Genomic DNA, 18013 nt, shown 5'->3' with positions numbered 1-18013 from the left:
TTCCATCTGATTTACAAAAAAATTTACTGATAAGCGAACTTAATAGTCTAGTTTCTTATTTCCATAAAACGTAGTGCTCGGTTCAGGGCAGCAGGCTATGATTACTGAGAGCTAGGCATTCAATTGCAAGTTTAGCATCATAAAGATTGTGAGATATAAAATGGAGGCTTTGAACAAAAAGTCATATACTAATTCATCCTCGATCAGTTCGAGACAATATCGAAAAATCCCGTACCGATCGCTTTACGACAAGCCTCATAAATCAAAGTAATCATTGAAAAACCGAAATGATGATGGTGTTAAATGAAGTGTGCGAACTTATACAGAGTTATCGATTTGTGTCAAGTAGTTTGAAGCAGTGGTACATTTACGTAAAACCAGTGTTAAAGTTGATGATCTGCCAACTTTTTGACGGGGTCAAATTTTTAACAATTGCCTTACAGAGAGATAAGAACCCGAGGAGGGAATGAACTAAATTTAGCCCAAAAGTTTCGCAAGACTAGCACGCAGCCACCTTATAACTCAAACAGCACTTCATTGACATTTGGGGGATTTAGGATTACCATTACCCCCAAGCGCGGTTTTGCATTATTCGTTGAATAAATTATAGACGGGCCTGATTTACATTTGACCATGTTTCATACCCCTCCAACGAAAGATAGCTGGCAACCAGATACATCAGTTAAGTTCTCTTATGATGCTGAACAATCTGATGTTTTAGATGATACCCAACATACAGCTGTCAGCTCACAGTCGCTATCAGATAAGTCGCCGGCTATTGGATCGGAAAGACGTGACAGCAATGAAAGAATTGTCAATTCAGTCCAAGTGACAAGCAAGGAAGAACTTCCAGCTTCTCTTCTAAGGCATTTACAGGATTTCATAAAATCTCTTAGAGAACCTCGGTATGCAAAGCCACTAGCTACGTTCGAGATCGCTGAGCTGTTCCAAAGATTTTATACAGATTTCAACATCAAAACAAATGACTTCACGCATAGTGAGAAAAGAGTGGAGCTGAAGGAGCTTGATAAACCGCTTAACAATCCTTCTTGCAAGTACAATCTCATTGTTGAGCGATTACTATGTGAAAAGTTTTACTCATCTCTCATGTTTCCCAAGAAAGGAGTCCCAATAGATGAGTTTGAGAAAAAGCTCGACAAAGATTTTGGAATCAAGCTTGCATACCTCAATAGTTTGGACATCAAATTTGAAAACTTAGATATCCATCTGGATATTGATGAAGATTTATTCTTGGACAATTTGAATGGTCGCATTCTCCCGCAGTTGGAAATTTTCACGGCGGAGCGCTCTCCTACATTAAAATTGAAGCATTTATCTCAAGTGCATGCCGAAATTGACAAACTGATCAGGGAACTTAGCAAGAACACCTTTCACGAAATAAATACGGATATTTATCTTCCCATTCTCATTTACGTGTTCATCAAACTTGGAGACCTGCGGACTCATGCCCTCATTACCCAATTTGAGTTCATTAAGAGATTTCGGAACGATTATATTTATGACGGAAATGACGATGAAAAAGGCCAGTTATTGTATGTCTTCACCAATTTTGAAGCAAGCCTCTCTTATCTCGCCAGTGTGACTTTGGACAATTTAAACATAAGCTTGGATGAGAGCATTTGCAAGGTTCCTGAAGAATCTCGTGATCAGTTTCTTGAATTTCTGACAAAGCCTTTGGTATTAGAATCAATTGAGGAGGAGATCAAAAAAATTCGACCTATCCTGTCACCTTCTCATCAACCTTCTTTTCTTTTGGACTCATCTCGATTCTCCTTGCTAGCGCCATCTGAATTTCTGCCATTGTATCATGCGGATCAAGGCATCCGAAATATTAGTAATGCCGTGGACTCCAGCATCAAAAGCATAATTGGTAGGGTCTCGTGGCTAAATTCTATCGGAACTACAGACAACCACGATCCTATTTTGGAGTCTACCAGGCAGCAGATGGAGGAAAATCTAGCCATACAATCCACCGTCTCTCTTCCAAAAGTTGAGGAGTCCAGAATCACCCCTACCTCGTCGATCTCTACCAGCGACTCTCGTCATCATGTACATACTGGCTCCGACTTGTCGTTACAACTATCGTCGCATTTGGATCAACCAGAAACGGGAGAAGATTTGGGGGCATCCACCATCACTTCGACAACGTTGGTTCGCACAAGGTCACAAACAGACTCCATTGTTTCGTCACCAAATGCACAGGATAAATTCATCAACAAATTTACCAGCAGCATGAGCGGAGTGATGAAAAACTTTCGGCCTGTGAGCGCATCTTCATCTAGCTCCTCTCTCAATGTTCACCTGGAGCCCAACGCTTCCAACAATGGAGTTTCTCAGAATACCATTACTCCTTTCAACACAGGCAGCAACGGTCAATCGGGAGATAAAAGCAAGCCTTCACTTAACAAGATGCGCAGCCGTACTACTAGTTTGATAAACACTGGCCTATTTAATCAGGAGTATTCAAAAATGGGGAAAGCAGGGCTTCTCAACTCCATTGAGAACGCCTTTGAGAATGTTAAGAACAGAAGCCGGGGAAGCTCTTTGAGTGATCATTTTCAAAACCGTTCTGAGGACCCTCAAAAGTTTGCCAACATTGATATTTCGAAACTAGATCGCTTTGGCAATAAGCCATTCGAACAGCTCACTGTGTCTGAGCTATCGCAGATGTATCAAAACTACCAGTATATTTTAAGCATGTTAAATAAGGAAGATAGCTAAACAGAATACATTTTAACACTCAGGCAGTGAACTTTTTTTGTCTCGATATATTCATTCCAAGGAAGAATTTACCGTCGTATTTTTGACAGTAAAAAAACAGTCCATCCTGAAATATAATTCTGTCCCCATGTATTCGAGTTTCAGCAGGTATATCGAATCTCCTGGACCCAATACCAAGGAAATGGCTCCATCTCAAGTGCCTCGGTATATTTACAACCTATGGAGAAGCTATAAGTATATGATCCTGTCCACTGTTGCTGTGTTCATATTGTTAAACTTGAGTTTGGGTGATCCTACCAGTTCTGTCAGAAAGCGGTATAGCCTGTCAGACTTTTACCCACAGAGCTTTTTTGGAAATGCTACTCTGATCAAGACCCCGCCTCCTCGAAAGAATATTCATGATATGTATACAATCGAGGCTCGACTTATTCACTATTTTCCTTACGAGGCAGAAGGTGAAATTGAAAACAATATTTGGCAGATGTGGCAACAAAGACCAGACGACAGGAAATTTCCAGTCAATTGCTTTCCTCACATTCAACGATGGAGACTGGTGAATGACGATTACAACCATAATTTGATTTTGACGTCGGAGGGAGAATCTTTAGTTTCAGATTATCTCAAGGACCAGGTGCCAGAGGTTTTGGATGCACTACTCAAACTTCCAGATGTCCGGCTCAAATATGAGTTTCTCAAGTACCTGATAGTGTACATTGGTGGTGGATTGTTTGCAGACATTGATACAATTTGCGTGAAACCGATGAAATACTGGTATGAATCTCGTATAATTCCTGGTAAGCTGATGGTGGGCATTTCTACAGACTACAACGATGAGAACTGGACGTTGCTATACAACAGAAGGTTATCATTTTCAAATAAGCTTTTCAAAGCAAAGTCCCATCACCCTTTTTTGGCAAAACTTATTGCTCGAATTACCTATATGGTTCACAACGATGATCGCATAATTCATGAGATTGACTGGAATACAGCTTTTGAAAATTTGGATAGCAATGGTGAACCGCTAACACAATGTACTGGTGAATCAGTTTTCACTGACACTTTATTTGAGTATCTGAATGAGCTTGAATCTCCTTTCATCTACAGAGTTGCAAGAACAGACAAAGACTTATTACCACAAAAGATTGTGGGCCCTGAAACACAAGACCGCATTTCATACAAGCTGCTTAGCCTAGCTGTTGGGCCGACACAGGTTGATGATGTTATCATCATGCCAGAAATTACATTCAGAGGATCTAAGGAGTTTGAAAGTCACAATTCAAAAAGCATGAAACAAGATTACACAGCAGAATACGACGATGAGAATAAAAGAGAAGGATACGAAAAACTCTACTACGCAAGACCACTTAATATACTCACATGGGACGACTTCGATAATTCTAAGTGAGATAGAGTGTGAAATTTAGGAAATACAGCATTACAAGTAACAATGTCGCTGTGCCCTATTTATGTGCAGTGGAGATGGAGTTCTCAACTAATACGGAGCTACTGGGATGTTTCTCCACAACAGGTACGAACTAAGAGAAAATTCTATAGGATGAAGTCAATAGTTAATTCATGACATAATATATATTTGGCTTTAGCTTGTAGACGTTATCTCGTTAGCACTAAGCGAATCTAGATTCAGTCTGTTGCGTAATTGATCATATAGCATTCTAACGTAACAACGTAGTAATTAAACGACATGCGAGCCAGGTCAGAACAAAGAACACGATGGGTATGACATACACATTCAAAATTTCAAATCTATTGCGAAGTTTCAAGGGAATTTTCGTTGATTTGACCCCCTCCACCAAATGCCCTGTTTTGTAATAGTTGTCCATCATTTTATCCTTTTGCACCCAAAGTTTGTTCAGCCAAACTTCAAATTTTCTCATATCCTCTTCTTCTTCTTCCTCGTTCGCGTTTTCATCGAAAGTGCATCCGTCAATCGAACTTATATCAATTGCTCTGACAAACATGCTTAAGCTCTTCGGACCCTTTCCAAGCAGATAGATTGAGCGCAAAGTAAACGAATCTTGAGCATACTCTGTCGCAAGATGGTCACTGTAAGCCATTGTGAAATCAAGGATAAGATTTGTCTTTTTGTGCATGTGTTTACACGCTAGGTACAGCCCTTTCACGCGGGGCAGCAACACATGATCTAGTTTAAAATCCAGGTGCTGCCTTGTCATGAAATCGTCTGACCTTGGTTTAGTGTTGGGGCTCAAATTTGTACCTTCTGGGAAAATAAGCAGCCAATGCTTTTTGACAGAACTTAGATGCGCAAACCTTTGAATCATATATGACCTGTCCAAGTCCCATTTTCGATTAAGGAAAATGAAATCATAATTCTTCATGCCGTACCCCAAAATTGGTATTCTTTCCAGCGACTTCTTCATAATGATGTAGAAGTTCTCCGCACATTCATTCAAATACGAGACAAACCATAGGAAGACCCAATCAGTGTATAGTTGGTGATTGGCAATCAAAATGGCGCTAGTATTTAATTTCAACAAGGACCGCTCGGCATTGGCCAAAACCTCGCGACACGAGACGGTATCGGAATCAAATGACAATTCGAGATCGGTTGGGCATGTAAGACTTGTTATAAAGGTAATCAGAATCACGAAATTGCGCTTTGTGAAACCGATCCAGCGCGTCCTTAATCCCTCATCGCCACCTAACGTCACATTCACCAACAGTTGGGAGAAAACGATGCTCAAGCAACCGGTAGCAAACGTGAGTATGGCAAATACCAGCCGCACAACCTGATAGATTGTAGGCTTTCGACTTTGCTGTTGCTGCACGCTAGACATGGAGAAACTCAAAACGAGCGATCTAATTTCGCGTAAAATTCAATTTTTTAAACTATAAATGAACCCTAGTACTAGAAGGAAAGCAAGTGCCTAAGAAGAAAGCGCAGGAACATTGGAAGCACATCCACCAATAATGTTTCCGGCAGGGTCATAGGAGCATACTATGTAAGTTCCCCAATAGTCGTTGCAATGTTTGTATCCACATCCAACCTTCGTTGTCGACTTCCAGATAACTTGGGTGAAGTGGTCATAAACAGAACAGCTAGAACCATAGTTGTAGTTCGCTCCCTCGTTGTACCAAGCATCCACGGTACCGGTGGTAGAGTAGCCCAATGCCAGATTTTCACCGTACTTTCCTCCGGAGTGAGTCAAAACTCCGGAACAGCTGTACTCGTCAGCATAGTTCTGAGCATACTGAGCAAGAGTGTCATCCCACGTAAGTGCATCAACTCCGTGCAATGCTCTCTTGTCGTTGTGTGCCTTGAGGATTGCCTCCTGGAAGTCCGAGCTCGAGGAACCAGACGAACTAGACGATGTGGTAGAAGTGGCAGATGTGGAAGATGCAGATGATTTGGTGGTTGAGGAGGCCTCTGTTGGAGTTGGTGTTGGCGAGGAAGTGCTTAATGTGGTTGGAGGAATGGCGGAGCTAGTGGACTCGGTGGAGCTTGGCTGAGCATTGTCGGTCTCAGATGGAGCGATGGAAGAACTTGAAGCCACCTCAACGTTGAAGGTTCCAACGAGGTTGTCTCCGTCTGAGACTGCCGTGGATGAGGTGTAGACCGCTGTGCTGCTAGAAGTAGTACTCTGAATGCCGCCGAGCGCCTGAGTGGCGCCAGGAGTGATGACAACGGTCTTCTTAACTGTTTGTGTCACAACAACTAATTTTGGATCTGCTTCTCTTTTGAGATGAAAAAAGGGAGCGGCAGTAGCCAGGTGTCCCAAGACACAGAATGTGACAATTGATGAAAGCTTCATTTGTTTGAACTAATGAAAGGAATGGAATGGGTCTGTTATTGTAAGACACGAAAGAATGAAAGAATGTTTAGATACTGGCTGTGAAAAAAGAGTGATCACGTCGGCCACGAAGAAAGTATTGACAGATAACCTATGAAGTGCAAAACTTAGAATAAACGTTAAATGTTTGCGTTTATATTCAGCACTGTCAGATGCGTGTCTCAAGAGCTAGCCACAAGGGGATCTGCTACCAAACACGGTATGCAGAACAAAACAATACCGACACGCTTTGAAACAATAGATTAAAAGCGTTCACTACTCAATTCTCACGTTCGATTTTGTAAAGGTGCTTGACAATAATTATTGTCACAAAGTTAAAATCTATTGTCTTTCTGAAAAAATCGAGGCGGATCTGATCTCGTGGCTGGTTTTAAGCGAGAAGTCCAGATTTTACTTTTCTGAGGGGCCGGTTCATGGCCAGCAGATATTGCTTGATTCGGAAAGATCATCAAGCAATTCAAAAAGCAATCACTGAGGCTGCTAATCATTTATTTCCTACCTGGGTATTCATGGAACTTTTGCTCAGGAACGTTATTTTTAGATCGAATCAGCATTGATCTCTTACATCATTCTGTTGATCGTTAATTTTATATACCTATTTGGAATTAAAGCGTGGTGCGTATATTTGTGCTATTCAGGGGAAGCCAGTTTCGATCATTTGAAAGAATTTCTTGCTTCTTGCAAACGAGCCAATCACCGTCAGATCAAGGACCAGCTCCTCTACCTCAGATAATGCTTCAGGAAGACCCTCTCCCTCCCAAACTTCCACGAAGAATACGTACCTCCAAGGACTCACAATTGAGGGCCTCGTAGTTATCGATTGCAAGTTGAGATTGAATTTTTTGAAGACCTGCAGTATGTTGCACAAGCTTCCAAAATTATCGTTATCCTTAATAATAAAGGTTAGAAGAGTCATACGTTTGTCTGATACTGAATTAGAGTCAAAAGAATGGCGTAAATCTGGTAATGGTTTTTTGCCTAGCACCAAGAACCTTGTAGTATTGCCTTTGAAATCTTCGATTTGAGAAACCTTGACTGGAACGCCATGAATCTCGCTGGCAGTCAATGATGCCATGGCAGCTGTTGTTTGTCTTTCTTCATCCGTCTGCAGAGAAGCAACAATCTCAACTGCTTTCGAAGTCGAGGACGTGTCAATCTTCTGTACTTTGATATTATTATCCAACTCATGCTTGTGTAGAAATTTATTACACTGTGACCACACTTGAGGATGTGAATATATAGTTTTGATCTTTGATATGTCTGAAGCAAAAGTTATGAAATTGTGGTGTATGGCAACAAATTGCTCGCCAATTACTTGAAAGTCGGGAGTTTTGACAGAAGACGCTTGAGAACTGCCACTTTGTTCCAACTCCCTCAGTTTGAGCCTCAATTGATCTTCTTTGATGAACCAATCACGGAATAGGTCATAACTCAAGACAACTTGACCATTGGATGAATTCTCAAATGGAATTATACTGTAGTCACATTCATCTTTCGAAATCGCTTTGAAACATGAATTAATTGATGGCTGTGGAAGATAAATTACTGATGCGTCATCTGATAGAGCATAAGGCTCGAATTGTTGGCGTGCGGCCTGCTCAGTTAGCCCTTACATGAGAAGCTTTCAATGTACTTACTTGATGTGAGTATGTCCCTGGGGGACCCAAATATGCTACCTTAATTGAAGTCATGTTCACTCATTGATTGACTTCGCTCATATACTTAAAGGTTAATTAAAAAAATTATTATATCACAGCAATGGAATCCGGTTACTTTAGTACAAAAATTAATTTTCCATCCTTTGGGCTAGCTCTATCAGTTCTTCCATGCTGAATGCGGGATCCCCGGAGTTGAATCTTCTCAGCAATTCCAATCTCTTCTGGTTGCTTTCGGAGGTTGTCTCGGCGAGCCCACCATAGAATCTTTGCACATTTAGCAAAAGTAATTGAGCTTCTTGCAAAGTGACCGAAGCGTCTTTCTCGACTTGTCCGTTCATCATAACAATTCCCTTGTCCTCTTTCAGTTCTTGGTGAAACATCACCGTTGTGTGAGGTCTAGCGTACTCCTTATGTAATTTGTACTCAGCTAGAGACGTGATTAAGACATGCGTGGTATTAGGTCCAACAAAGTTCCATTGTACGAAGTGAATTTCAACCGGATCCCCCTTACCTTCGCCTTCAACCTGGGCATCTTCGCGGGGCAACGGAAGGACAAATGTTGGATTTTTGATGGCATTGTTAAACAGTCTCTCGAAGGTGCTGGTTGGAACAACAGCACTCAAGGTATTTTCACCTTTTTGGAATCTCAATCTCCAAAGAAACTCAATTTCGTTGGCCTCGAGACCCTTGATCTTCTGCAGATCCAGGTATGAATTCAAAGTTTTATATGGGTCTTTTGGAGTTGATGGGTCTATGGGGGACCTTTCCTTAGCTTTTTTTCGCACTGTGTTTTGCTGTGCTTTCTCAAACGTCTCTAGTTCCTTAAGTGGGTCTATTTTATTCATCTCAAGCTTTTTCTTCTCGATCTCGTCCTTCAATTTCTCTTTCAGCTGTTCTGCGTCCGCAGCACCGAGTTCCCTAGCCTTTCGATCCAGTTTCTCTTTATACCTGGCAATCACATCTTTCTCGATAGCTTTGGAAGCGACAAACCGAACTGGAGTGACCCTCGCCGTACGAAAGAAGCACCTTGGTCTCAAAAACATGTCTCCCAAAAAAATAAAAAATTACGATTTGGCACATTTCTTGAAAAACACTGATGACATGTATATCATAAGCCCGCGATCACAAATTGCGCTTAATATCGCAGATTTACCCGAATAGTACGAGCTAGTTGATTCTTATGGCCTTGCATCCGTGGTCTGCGAGCCAATTCAGGCATACCAGCGTGCCGCCTAGAAATGCATCTCCCGATTCAGCGATAAACTTAGTGTTTTATTGCTTCTTTCAATAGCGCCGGTAGATTGAATGACACATTCAGATTCCAAAAAAGTCCATGATAGTAAGAGACGGCAACCCTCTTCAGCGCCAGAAGTGTATATGTCAACAAATTACGCCCCAAACGATCATTCAGGCAGCTACAATCATCGTGCTCTGAATCGGGATTCAGCACCAAAGGTTGGCATCCCGCCCAGTGAGGTACACAATCCTTTTTTACAGAATACATCTGTGCATCAGGGGACGTTCTATATCATATTTCTCCCCATCGTAGCCGGGTTCGTGCTCGCTTTTTTGATCGGTTCTGCTTATCATAGGTTTCGAGCCAAAAGTCAGGCTAAGGATGTGAATTCAACGGAGGAATCTTTTGACTCAGAAGGTACAGAACCACTCGATGATGGAGGCGGAATGCTTGAAATTTTGAGAGGCCGATCCCATCGTGCGGCAGACGAGATTATCAATCCTCGACGCACCAAATTGACCAACTCCAGCACTACGTTGCCAGCCAACAATGAGAAAATTTACTATCAACCATTGGCAGATAAGCAGGAGGTTAGGACCCTCCAATTGAGAAAACTTGAAATCTCTCCAAGTACTATTTCATCCTTTTCACCTCCTCAGCGACCTCCGCTGCCAAAGAATGCAATTAGTAGTGTTCTTTTGGATGAATTTATTGAGACTGGGGAGATACCTTCCATTGTTGAGCCCTTGGCCTCGAATGATACCAAAGATCATACACCTGATCCATATCTATGTTACGATAGCTCTTCTCCATCAAATGTCTCGAAAACATTCCGGTCAAACCACAGCTACAGCCGTAGCCCTAAGAGGCATTTACTTAGCTCAAAGAGTTCTTCAAGGAGTGAGAAGAGCTTGAGAAATTCTTCGAGTTAATATTTTGTTGCCTTTCGATAATACAGTTCTCTTTACAAATTAGTCAACTACACAAATTAGAAGTGAAAACAACAAAACAGAAGCCCTTGACCTTCACATTATCACACAGCTTCTGCTTTCGTTGTCGGAGACGTTCGCGGCAGCGTTGGCTCCTTTTGGTTTTGCGGTAAGAGCGATACGTGCTGCTTCAGTGAACACCTCATTAACTCCACGATTTTTCATGGCAGAGCACTCCAAGTATCTCAAGGCACCTATTTCCTTCGCCACCCCAACTCCCTCCTCATAAGAAACAAGTTTCTTGCCCGAGGGAGCATTATTAATCAACATATCATTCTGACCAATGTCTGGATCGTTACTTCTCAAGTCCGCTTTCAAACCAACGAGAATGAGCTTGACACCTTCGCAGTGTTCAAGAATCTCACCCACCCATTTGTTCTTCACGTTTTCAAGAGAATCATGCGAATCGATAGCAAAACATAGAATGATACAATGCGTGTCACTATACGATAAAGATCTCAAACGGTCAAACTCTTCCTGGCCTGCAGTATCCCATAACGATAATTGCAGCTGCTGTCCATCAATGAAGATGTCATGAATGTAGTTTTCGAACACGGTTGGCTCGTAAACTTGAGGAAAGTAACCTCTGGTGAAAACATTCAGGAGTGAGGTCTTACCACATGCACCATCTCCAAGAATGACTATTTTTCGCTGGACTGAATGTTAGAATCTGAGTGTCAGTTACTTACCAGGCTTGGGAGGGCTTCCACAAAGTGGCATTTGTAATATTCTACACTAGCGCGTCTTGGTGCCGAAATAGTATTGTAAAGCTTGAAAATTGGCTCTTAGTGTATGCGCTGATGCAATATATTGTGAGGAACCCCGGATTGTATCAGACTGTGTCCGTTTTGAGGTACTGTTAATGTAAATAGAAAGTGAATTGTAGCACTTTTTTACAGACTCTAGAATTTAGTGCGGTGTAGGGGTGTGATCAAACGGTTTTCAAAACAAACATTTGGAATGATAGTTTCCAGGATGGTTTCCAAACAGCAGAATGCAAAAAATCGGAAAGGGAACAAATTGGCTCAAAATCCGTTGTTAAGGGCTATCAATGGCTCCCGAAGCAATCAGCAGAGAGGTAAAGAGAGTCCTCTGATGAACTCACTAGCGAACACCAAGGGAAAACCGCTTAAGAAGAATGCACTCGCGCAAGCTCTCAGTCTAACTCAGAGAAGTAGGTCCTCTCGCCGAACAGCTCCCAAAAGCATCTCTACAAAGGCTAATGATAAGACTCTTTCCAAACGAATCGGACTCTCTCCAGCCCAAAAACGAAAACTCGAAGAGGACAAGAAGCTTATAAACAGAATTCAGAAACTGCGCCGTTCCAAATAATCAATTACTGGCTTGTAAATAGTGAATCACGGCCATAGTGGCCGCTCTTTTGTAACTTAATATCCTCAACGCGCTAGTGAAGGGTCTAAGTCCTTTCAACGGTGTAAGGATGCGTTGTGACGACTCAATAAAACTGACCGAAAAAAAATAATCATTTGTTAGACTTCAAGAATGTTGACCGGCTTCTCTAAATTTGGTCAGTCTTTTCTCTTAGGCCCTCAAAATAGAGGCATCTCAATGCTTGGCCGCTTGGAGCCAGCGCCAAACTCTCAAGTCAATGAGAAGAGAGTTGGTAGAGGTCCGGGCTCAGGCTATGGAAAAACATCTGGACGAGGTCAAAAAGGTCAGAAAGCCAGAGGATCCGTGCCTCATTGGTTTGAAGGTGGACAAACTCCAGTTTATAAACTTTATCCTAAGAGGGGTTTTATTAGACACCAAAAGCTTGACTTACACGAAGTCCCATTAATTAAAATACAACAATTTTACGATTCAGGACGTTTGAAGTTGGCTCCTGGTGAGACACTTACGATGAGAAAGATGAAGGAAATAGGACTGATTACCGGATCCTTAAAAGACGGAGTTGCTATTCTAGGTACGGGAGCTCCGGTGTACAAGCTCAATATAAACATAGAGTCGACCAAAGCTACGCAAACAGCCATTGAAACTATAGAAAGCAATGGTGGGAAATATACCTCGAGGTATTTTTCGAGATCTCTAGGTTACCAAGTTCATATGGCTCCTGAGCGTTTTATGCGTACGAAGGGTTACGTTCCCATGCAAGCGAAGCCAATTGCTAGACGCGATATTCTTTACTATACCAGTCCAGAAAAACGTGGATACCTAGCTGGCTCTGATTTTGCCCAAGTAGTGAAGGACGGGGCTACAAGGGCATCCGTTGCAAGAAAAGAAGTCAAATCGCCATTGCTGAAGCACTTGGAAGAACTCTCGAAATCTGAAAGGAAAGATTATGGCGTCAATGCGTTCACCAACAATAGCATTGTAAAGTTCTCTGATTTGAAATTATAGTGCAACACCCCTTTATTTGTATATATTGTACATGACATCCGTTCTAAAAACCCATTTTTTACCATCTCGTACTGTAGCAGCTTCATGGAGTAAACAATCGTCTCCATGTTTGTGGAATAATGCCATACCTTGTTGGGGCTTTATGCTTATCTGTCTTTCGCTCCTATCTCCTTGCTCATTATAGAATATTGTCTCGCCTCCTTTCAAACCCTTGTCGCTTAGATAGACTAAAACTGTCCACTTTGATATTTGATTTCCAACCTTGACAGACTCATCATAGTGTCTGCCAAAGTACTGGCCTTTGGAGTACCTATAGAACCTTAAATCCGGATTGAAGGCCTTGGAATTCTCCAATTCTTGCACTATCCATTCCTCAACGGCACCCTGCTCAATCTTAAATTTCAGAATTTTTTGAAGGTAGTCATATATCAGCCCAGCGTTTGTGGGATCTCTGATGCAAGCGCGGTCATTGACCCGAGACGCGTAAAGTTTGGATTTAATGACGGGTGTAGTTTCAAGATCAAGACTTTCCTGTATGCTGAAAATTAGATCTTGACATTGTTCTGGGCTCCAGAAATTGGATATTGTAAAAATCTGCGCTGGAACAACACTCTCGAAGCGAGCCTTATAAAACTCCATCTTTTCCGACTGAAGCGATTGGATTGATGGAGGGAAACTAAAGGTAGTTTTACCATGAGGTTCGGATGTTGGGGTCCTTTTCTTTCTAGCCATATATTATTTACAGAAAACGATACACAGCCTTTATCAGCAAAGATTTTGGTCTACCAACCTCTGGCGTGATAATTCAGATTATCTTCCCAATCATCGTCTCTATCTTGATTGTATGCAAGATGGTCGTCATCAATGAATGGTGCACTTTGGGTATCTGTAGTCAGCAACTTTAGTTTGTTACCCATTATGCCGTTTGCAATAATGTTGTTCGACGGTTCACTCTCAGAACTGCTGTCTTCATCTGCTGTGACAATTCCATTCATCAATGTAGCAGTAGAGGACTGGTTCGTGTGTATATAGTTGTGTAAGCGTGCATGACTAGAAAGTTCGCTCAAATTCGTGGATGATGCATGAATTAGTTTGTTTTCATTATTGATAGATTCCACAAGGTTAGATGGAAGCTCTTTGGTCAACATTTCTCTTGTAGTGACAGCAGGCGACACCTTTGTAAGATACGAGCTGCCCCGATTTTCTAAACCGGGCCTGCTAGGATGATGGACCGGAGAGTCCCGATGAGAATGAGTTCTAGAACGCGTTAGAGATCCTGGAATCTCGATTGACTTAACGCTGGAGGAGACACTAATAGCCTCTTCGAACTCTTTATCGTTGTCTTGCCCAACTGATCTACCCCTTGATGCCTGCCTAGTTCTATCATCAAGTTGAGTTTTAGCTGTTGGTTTGGGCACCAGAGGTGAGTGTGTAGAAGGTTTCGTGTCCCTGACTCTAGACTGGCGATGTAAGTTCATTGTTGGAAGGAACATGTGAGTGGACAGTGCGGTGGGGAGAAGGGTGGCAGCAGTAGGCGGCGCGTTGGACTCGTGGTGACGATCATAGTGTCCATTATGTATTTCGGTTGCGGTTGCATGGGGTCTCCTGTTATTGGCCAAAAACGATGCCAGTGATATTGCAGACTTAGAAACAAGATGAGGGTTATTGCTCGAATTGTTCCGTGTCATTGTTGGGCGTTGGTGATCTGTTGGAGGCACCGGCGAGCTTGTGATTTTTCGTTGTGCCAAAGATCTTGTCTTCTCTGTTGGAGATGTAACCACGTCAGCTGAAGCGTTCACGTTAAAGGCAGAGGTAGAGGCCCTTGACATTTCTGGCTGATCTACTGGGCCAAGGGATGGTGAGACCACTAAACCTGGGCTTTTAGACTTTGGCCTGCCGTTTTCACGCGACTTTTCTGGGACTTCATTACCCATCTTGTCCAAAAATAGACCGCTCAAAAGAGACCTCTTCATTTGCGGCCTTTCAGCTGGCTTTTGAATATTTGTCTTACTGAAATTCAATTGTTCCTCTTCTCCTTCATCGTCATCATCCATGTCAGAATCACCAGACATTGAAGACCAATCTGATCCATCCGATATCTCATCGTCCGATGAAAACATAATATGTTGCTTCGTTACTGCCTGTTTTCCAGCTTTATTGTCAAATAGAGACACCTGGGATCTTTGGGTTTCTGACTGTGGTGAATGCACAGCAGTGTTGGACTTACTAGTGCCATAAAGAGCGTGCTGCTGATTTAAGCGCTCCAAGCTTCTATCACGCTCTATATGCCGCGGTTTCGGTTTTTGCGGAGACTCAATTGGTGGTTTGCCGTCATTTACAGGATGACCGAATAAGCTCCTCACTTTTGGAGAGGGAGGCGATTTTGAAGAACCTCCCTCAGCTTCCGGGGAAGGTGTATTTTCTATGAAAAACATATGCCCACGCGAATGCCTGGCTTTGTCAGGCGTTTTATGTATAAGACTTTGCTGATGATGTAGATTCCTCTGGGTTAACTTTTTGGACTCATCCTGATGTCGCTCATCTTCAGAGTTCTGCCCGCTATCGGGGACATTAGTGGTGATTTCTTTCGTGCCTTGGTCAGTCCTGACTGAGGCCGCGCTCTTTGTCCTAGATGATTCCGAGGAGAGTGCTTGCTTCAAGTGCTTTCTAGCTTTGGTGATAGGGTGCTCCACCTTCCCTGACGAGATCTGTATCAACGCAGAGAAATCATTTTTGTTAAAATCATTCTTGAGCAAGATGTTGCGATTCACGACGCGCCAACTGATGTTTTCAAGTCGTTTGCCATTTTTGATCACGTCGCTTGATTTTATGAGGGTTGTCCAGAGGGTCAACACGTTGCCAAAGTCTAGTTGTGCTTGGCTTTGGCTATGCTGTAATGCTTGGACAGTAAGCTGTGATAGCTCCAGGAACGGAGGCGATCTCTTTCGATCTAGCGATTCCATGGTGCCATTAAGGAAGAAAATTCTTTTTGTTACACTAGTCTAAGACGTAAAAATATTTACCGGATGAAATCGTGATGCTGAGCCAAACGTTTTCCCCGGGAAGCGTGACCAAAATTTAGGTATGTAGATATTTCTCTGGGCAGGGTTTGTTCACAGCAACTTTCAGAGTGCATCTGCGCCTTTACAATTCTTACCGCCTACTCAAGACCACCATTTACCCATATATAGATTTAACCGGTTATTATGGTCATCCAACCAATATTTAAGGGCTGTGCAGGGTGAATGACCAACGGGTGAAAAACTGCAAAATAAATAGCTCCGAATTTATATAATAAATATTTTTCCTATCTTCCCTATCTAGCCCCTGTATAGTTCTTCGATCAGTTTATTTTCGAGTAGCGTCAGCTTGACAATCCCTTGAACGTGATGCGGTAAGACCCTTCCATACCATATGACATCGCCGTTGCGCTTAAAAATTAGTACATTTCCTGCGTAAACATGTCCTCCGATATGTGAGATCATTCCCAATTTAGTATTCTCAACGCCATGCAGTTTTAAAACCTTCTCAAATTCTTGTACGATTAATGGAGCCAATTCCCCGCATCTGATATCTCTTTTTAAATGACCACAGATCAGCACCAGATCCTGATCTAACTTTTGAGCTGGAAACTGGGCCCTGAAATCTTCCTGCATTTTTGCCACGAGCCGTGAGTCTTCCTGGTCAAGATTATCGGGTATTGTGCTGAGATATCCGATTAAAAACTCTTCCACCTTGTCTGGAGACACTTCCACCCTAAGACCATCGGGGTATATGCCAATCACTGTATTACCTTCCGTAGTCGGTTGCTCCTGCAATGTCGTCATGCTGGTGAGCACCGGGTGGAATGGGTCCAGCACTTTCCGTTTGTGAGCTTGGATCTCCGATATGATTGTCCCCGGAGAAGTTTCAAATCTACTGGGCCAGTTTTTGTAATCAGGATCACCAGACATCACAATCAAGTGTTTCCAAGGATTAGATTTCGTATTGGCTATGGGTTTTGTATGATCCAGTTGTTTGTTCTTTGGAAAGGTTGGTATTTGACAATATGTACATCCTGTATCGACTTCTGGTTCAGGACAAGTAGGAACTCGTTCCAGAGGCATTTTAAAGGAGTAAAACCGTCTTGGAACACGAGCCTGTCTCAACATCTTGACGATCCACTCTACTAATCAGTAAGCGTCTTCGAGATCGGCTTTTTATTTTTCAAAAATCTAAAGCCGAGTTACGTAATCCAAGTTCACCGAAGATCATTAAATGGCGTTGGCCACAGCATCTTTCGAAACATCGTGATAGATATCAAATCTGCGCTGCAGGGTAATTGGGATGTTTTTTCTGGCCTCATCAAGAACTTCCGGTTTCAGTTCGCAGTAGACAATTTCTTCGCCATGGCCCGCTTCCACGAGAACGTCCCCATTTGGATCAACCACCATGGAGTGTCCATAAGCCTGGTAGCCACCACCTTCAACGTTTCTTGCAGGAGAACACATCAAAATGTATACTTGGTTATCAATAGCTCTAGCGACAGCAAACTTTGTCCAGAACCGAGGACCCGTGACTGTATTGAAAGCTCCCGGGTAGCACATAATTCCAGCACCTTGTCTAGCTGCAATCATTGCCAGCTCTGGAAATCTGATGTCGTAGCATATTCCGAGACCAATTTTACACAAATTGTCCAATTGGAAAACAGTGGCTTTGTCTCCTGGTGCTAAGGAAATAGACTCTTTGAAAGTCATTTTGCCAGGAATGTCAATGTCAAACAAGTGAGCCTTTCTGTGCTTTGCAACAATCTCTCCCCTCTTATCAAAAGTGAGAGAGGTGTTGTAGATTTTGTTATCGGAGCCAAGTTCTGGGAACGATCCTCCTATGATATTGACATTATACTCTTTGGCAAGGTCAGATAGAAACTTAGTTGTCTCCCCTGATGGTATTGGCTCGGAATAATTTTTGAATTGATCGACGGCGTATGGAGAGTTGAAGCACTCTGGCAAAACAAGTAAGTCAAGACCTGGCTCTTTCGCAAAAGCCTTTGCCGCAAATTCCTTCACTTTCTGCAAGTTGGCCTGCTTGTCGGAGCCGGTATAGAATTGAAGTAGCGCGACCTTAATATTTCTGTTAATGATAGACATACTGTTCTTGATTGACATTAATTGGGAAACAATTCCTTTATCTAAATGAGTTTTGATTTCGAGTCGGGTA

General features: G+C 42.5%; 13 protein-coding genes across 13 annotated transcripts; 4 read left to right on the top strand and 9 right to left on the bottom strand.

Moving 5' to 3' along the window:
• Positions 1–633: 633 nt before the first annotated feature.
• HPODL_01383 (uncharacterized protein) lies at positions 634–2742 on the top strand (the record flags this gene model as incomplete). The annotated part of the gene is made up of 1 exon (XM_014077890.1): positions 634–2742. The coding sequence occupies one exon, from the start codon at positions 634–636 to the stop codon at positions 2740–2742; it is 2109 nt and encodes a 702-aa protein (XP_013933365.1).
• Positions 2743–2869: 127 nt separating this feature from the next.
• Positions 2870–4147, top strand: HPODL_01382 (alpha 1,6-mannosyltransferase; the record flags this gene model as incomplete). Its single annotated transcript, XM_014077889.1, has 1 exon — positions 2870–4147. The coding sequence occupies one exon, from the start codon at positions 2870–2872 to the stop codon at positions 4145–4147; it is 1278 nt and encodes a 425-aa protein (XP_013933364.1).
• Positions 4148–4415: 268 nt separating this feature from the next.
• HPODL_01381 (uncharacterized protein) lies at positions 4416–5558 on the bottom strand (the record flags this gene model as incomplete). The annotated part of the gene is made up of 1 exon (XM_014077888.1): positions 4416–5558. The coding sequence occupies one exon, from the start codon at positions 5556–5558 to the stop codon at positions 4416–4418; it is 1143 nt and encodes a 380-aa protein (XP_013933363.1).
• Positions 5559–5648: 90 nt separating this feature from the next.
• Positions 5649–6533, bottom strand: HPODL_01380 (Protein PRY1; the record flags this gene model as incomplete). Its single annotated transcript, XM_014077887.1, has 1 exon — positions 5649–6533. One exon carries the CDS (start codon positions 6531–6533, stop codon positions 5649–5651), a length of 885 nt encoding a protein of 294 aa, XP_013933362.1.
• A 673-nt stretch (positions 6534–7206) lies between these two features.
• On the bottom strand, positions 7207–8263 carry HPODL_01379 (Prephenate dehydratase, catalyzes the conversion of prephanate to phenylpyruvate; the record flags this gene model as incomplete). The annotated part of the gene is made up of 2 exons (XM_014077886.1): positions 7207–8166; positions 8210–8263. The coding sequence occupies 2 exons, from the start codon at positions 8261–8263 to the stop codon at positions 7207–7209; spliced, it is 1014 nt and encodes a 337-aa protein (XP_013933361.1).
• Positions 8264–8358: 95 nt separating this feature from the next.
• Positions 8359–9273, bottom strand: HPODL_01378 (Protein ATP11, mitochondrial; the record flags this gene model as incomplete). The annotated part of the gene is made up of 1 exon (XM_014077885.1): positions 8359–9273. One exon carries the CDS (start codon positions 9271–9273, stop codon positions 8359–8361), a length of 915 nt encoding a protein of 304 aa, XP_013933360.1.
• Positions 9274–9535: 262 nt separating this feature from the next.
• On the top strand, positions 9536–10399 carry HPODL_01377 (uncharacterized protein; the record flags this gene model as incomplete). Its single annotated transcript, XM_014077884.1, has 1 exon — positions 9536–10399. One exon carries the CDS (start codon positions 9536–9538, stop codon positions 10397–10399), a length of 864 nt encoding a protein of 287 aa, XP_013933359.1.
• A 93-nt stretch (positions 10400–10492) lies between these two features.
• Positions 10493–11176, bottom strand: HPODL_01376 (GTP-binding protein RHO3; the record flags this gene model as incomplete). The annotated part of the gene is made up of 2 exons (XM_014077883.1): positions 10493–11112; positions 11146–11176. 2 exons carry the CDS (start codon positions 11174–11176, stop codon positions 10493–10495), a joined length of 651 nt encoding a protein of 216 aa, XP_013933358.1.
• An 849-nt stretch (positions 11177–12025) lies between these two features.
• On the top strand, positions 12026–12814 carry HPODL_01375 (54S ribosomal protein L10, mitochondrial; the record flags this gene model as incomplete). The annotated part of the gene is made up of 1 exon (XM_014077882.1): positions 12026–12814. The coding sequence occupies one exon, from the start codon at positions 12026–12028 to the stop codon at positions 12812–12814; it is 789 nt and encodes a 262-aa protein (XP_013933357.1).
• A 12-nt stretch (positions 12815–12826) lies between these two features.
• Positions 12827–13546, bottom strand: HPODL_01374 (putative 2-oxoglutarate-dependent dioxygenase; the record flags this gene model as incomplete). The annotated part of the gene is made up of 1 exon (XM_014077881.1): positions 12827–13546. The coding sequence occupies one exon, from the start codon at positions 13544–13546 to the stop codon at positions 12827–12829; it is 720 nt and encodes a 239-aa protein (XP_013933356.1).
• Positions 13547–13596: 50 nt separating this feature from the next.
• On the bottom strand, positions 13597–14934 carry HPODL_01373 (uncharacterized protein; the record flags this gene model as incomplete). The annotated part of the gene is made up of 1 exon (XM_014077880.1): positions 13597–14934. The coding sequence occupies one exon, from the start codon at positions 14932–14934 to the stop codon at positions 13597–13599; it is 1338 nt and encodes a 445-aa protein (XP_013933355.1).
• A 1200-nt stretch (positions 14935–16134) lies between these two features.
• On the bottom strand, positions 16135–16965 carry HPODL_01372 (uncharacterized protein; the record flags this gene model as incomplete). Its single annotated transcript, XM_014077879.1, has 1 exon — positions 16135–16965. One exon carries the CDS (start codon positions 16963–16965, stop codon positions 16135–16137), a length of 831 nt encoding a protein of 276 aa, XP_013933354.1.
• A 102-nt stretch (positions 16966–17067) lies between these two features.
• Positions 17068–17961, bottom strand: HPODL_01371 (hydrolase NIT3; the record flags this gene model as incomplete). The annotated part of the gene is made up of 1 exon (XM_014077878.1): positions 17068–17961. The coding sequence occupies one exon, from the start codon at positions 17959–17961 to the stop codon at positions 17068–17070; it is 894 nt and encodes a 297-aa protein (XP_013933353.1).
• Positions 17962–18013: the final 52 nt, after the last annotated feature.

The sequence above is a fragment of the Ogataea parapolymorpha genome, chromosome VI, assembly GCF_000187245.1.
Source record: "Ogataea parapolymorpha DL-1 chromosome VI, whole genome shotgun sequence".
NCBI lineage: Eukaryota > Fungi > Ascomycota > Pichiomycetes > Pichiales > Pichiaceae > Ogataea > Ogataea parapolymorpha.
Note: the sequence above shows the minus strand (reverse complement) of the source record. Positions and strands in the feature narration are given on the sequence as shown.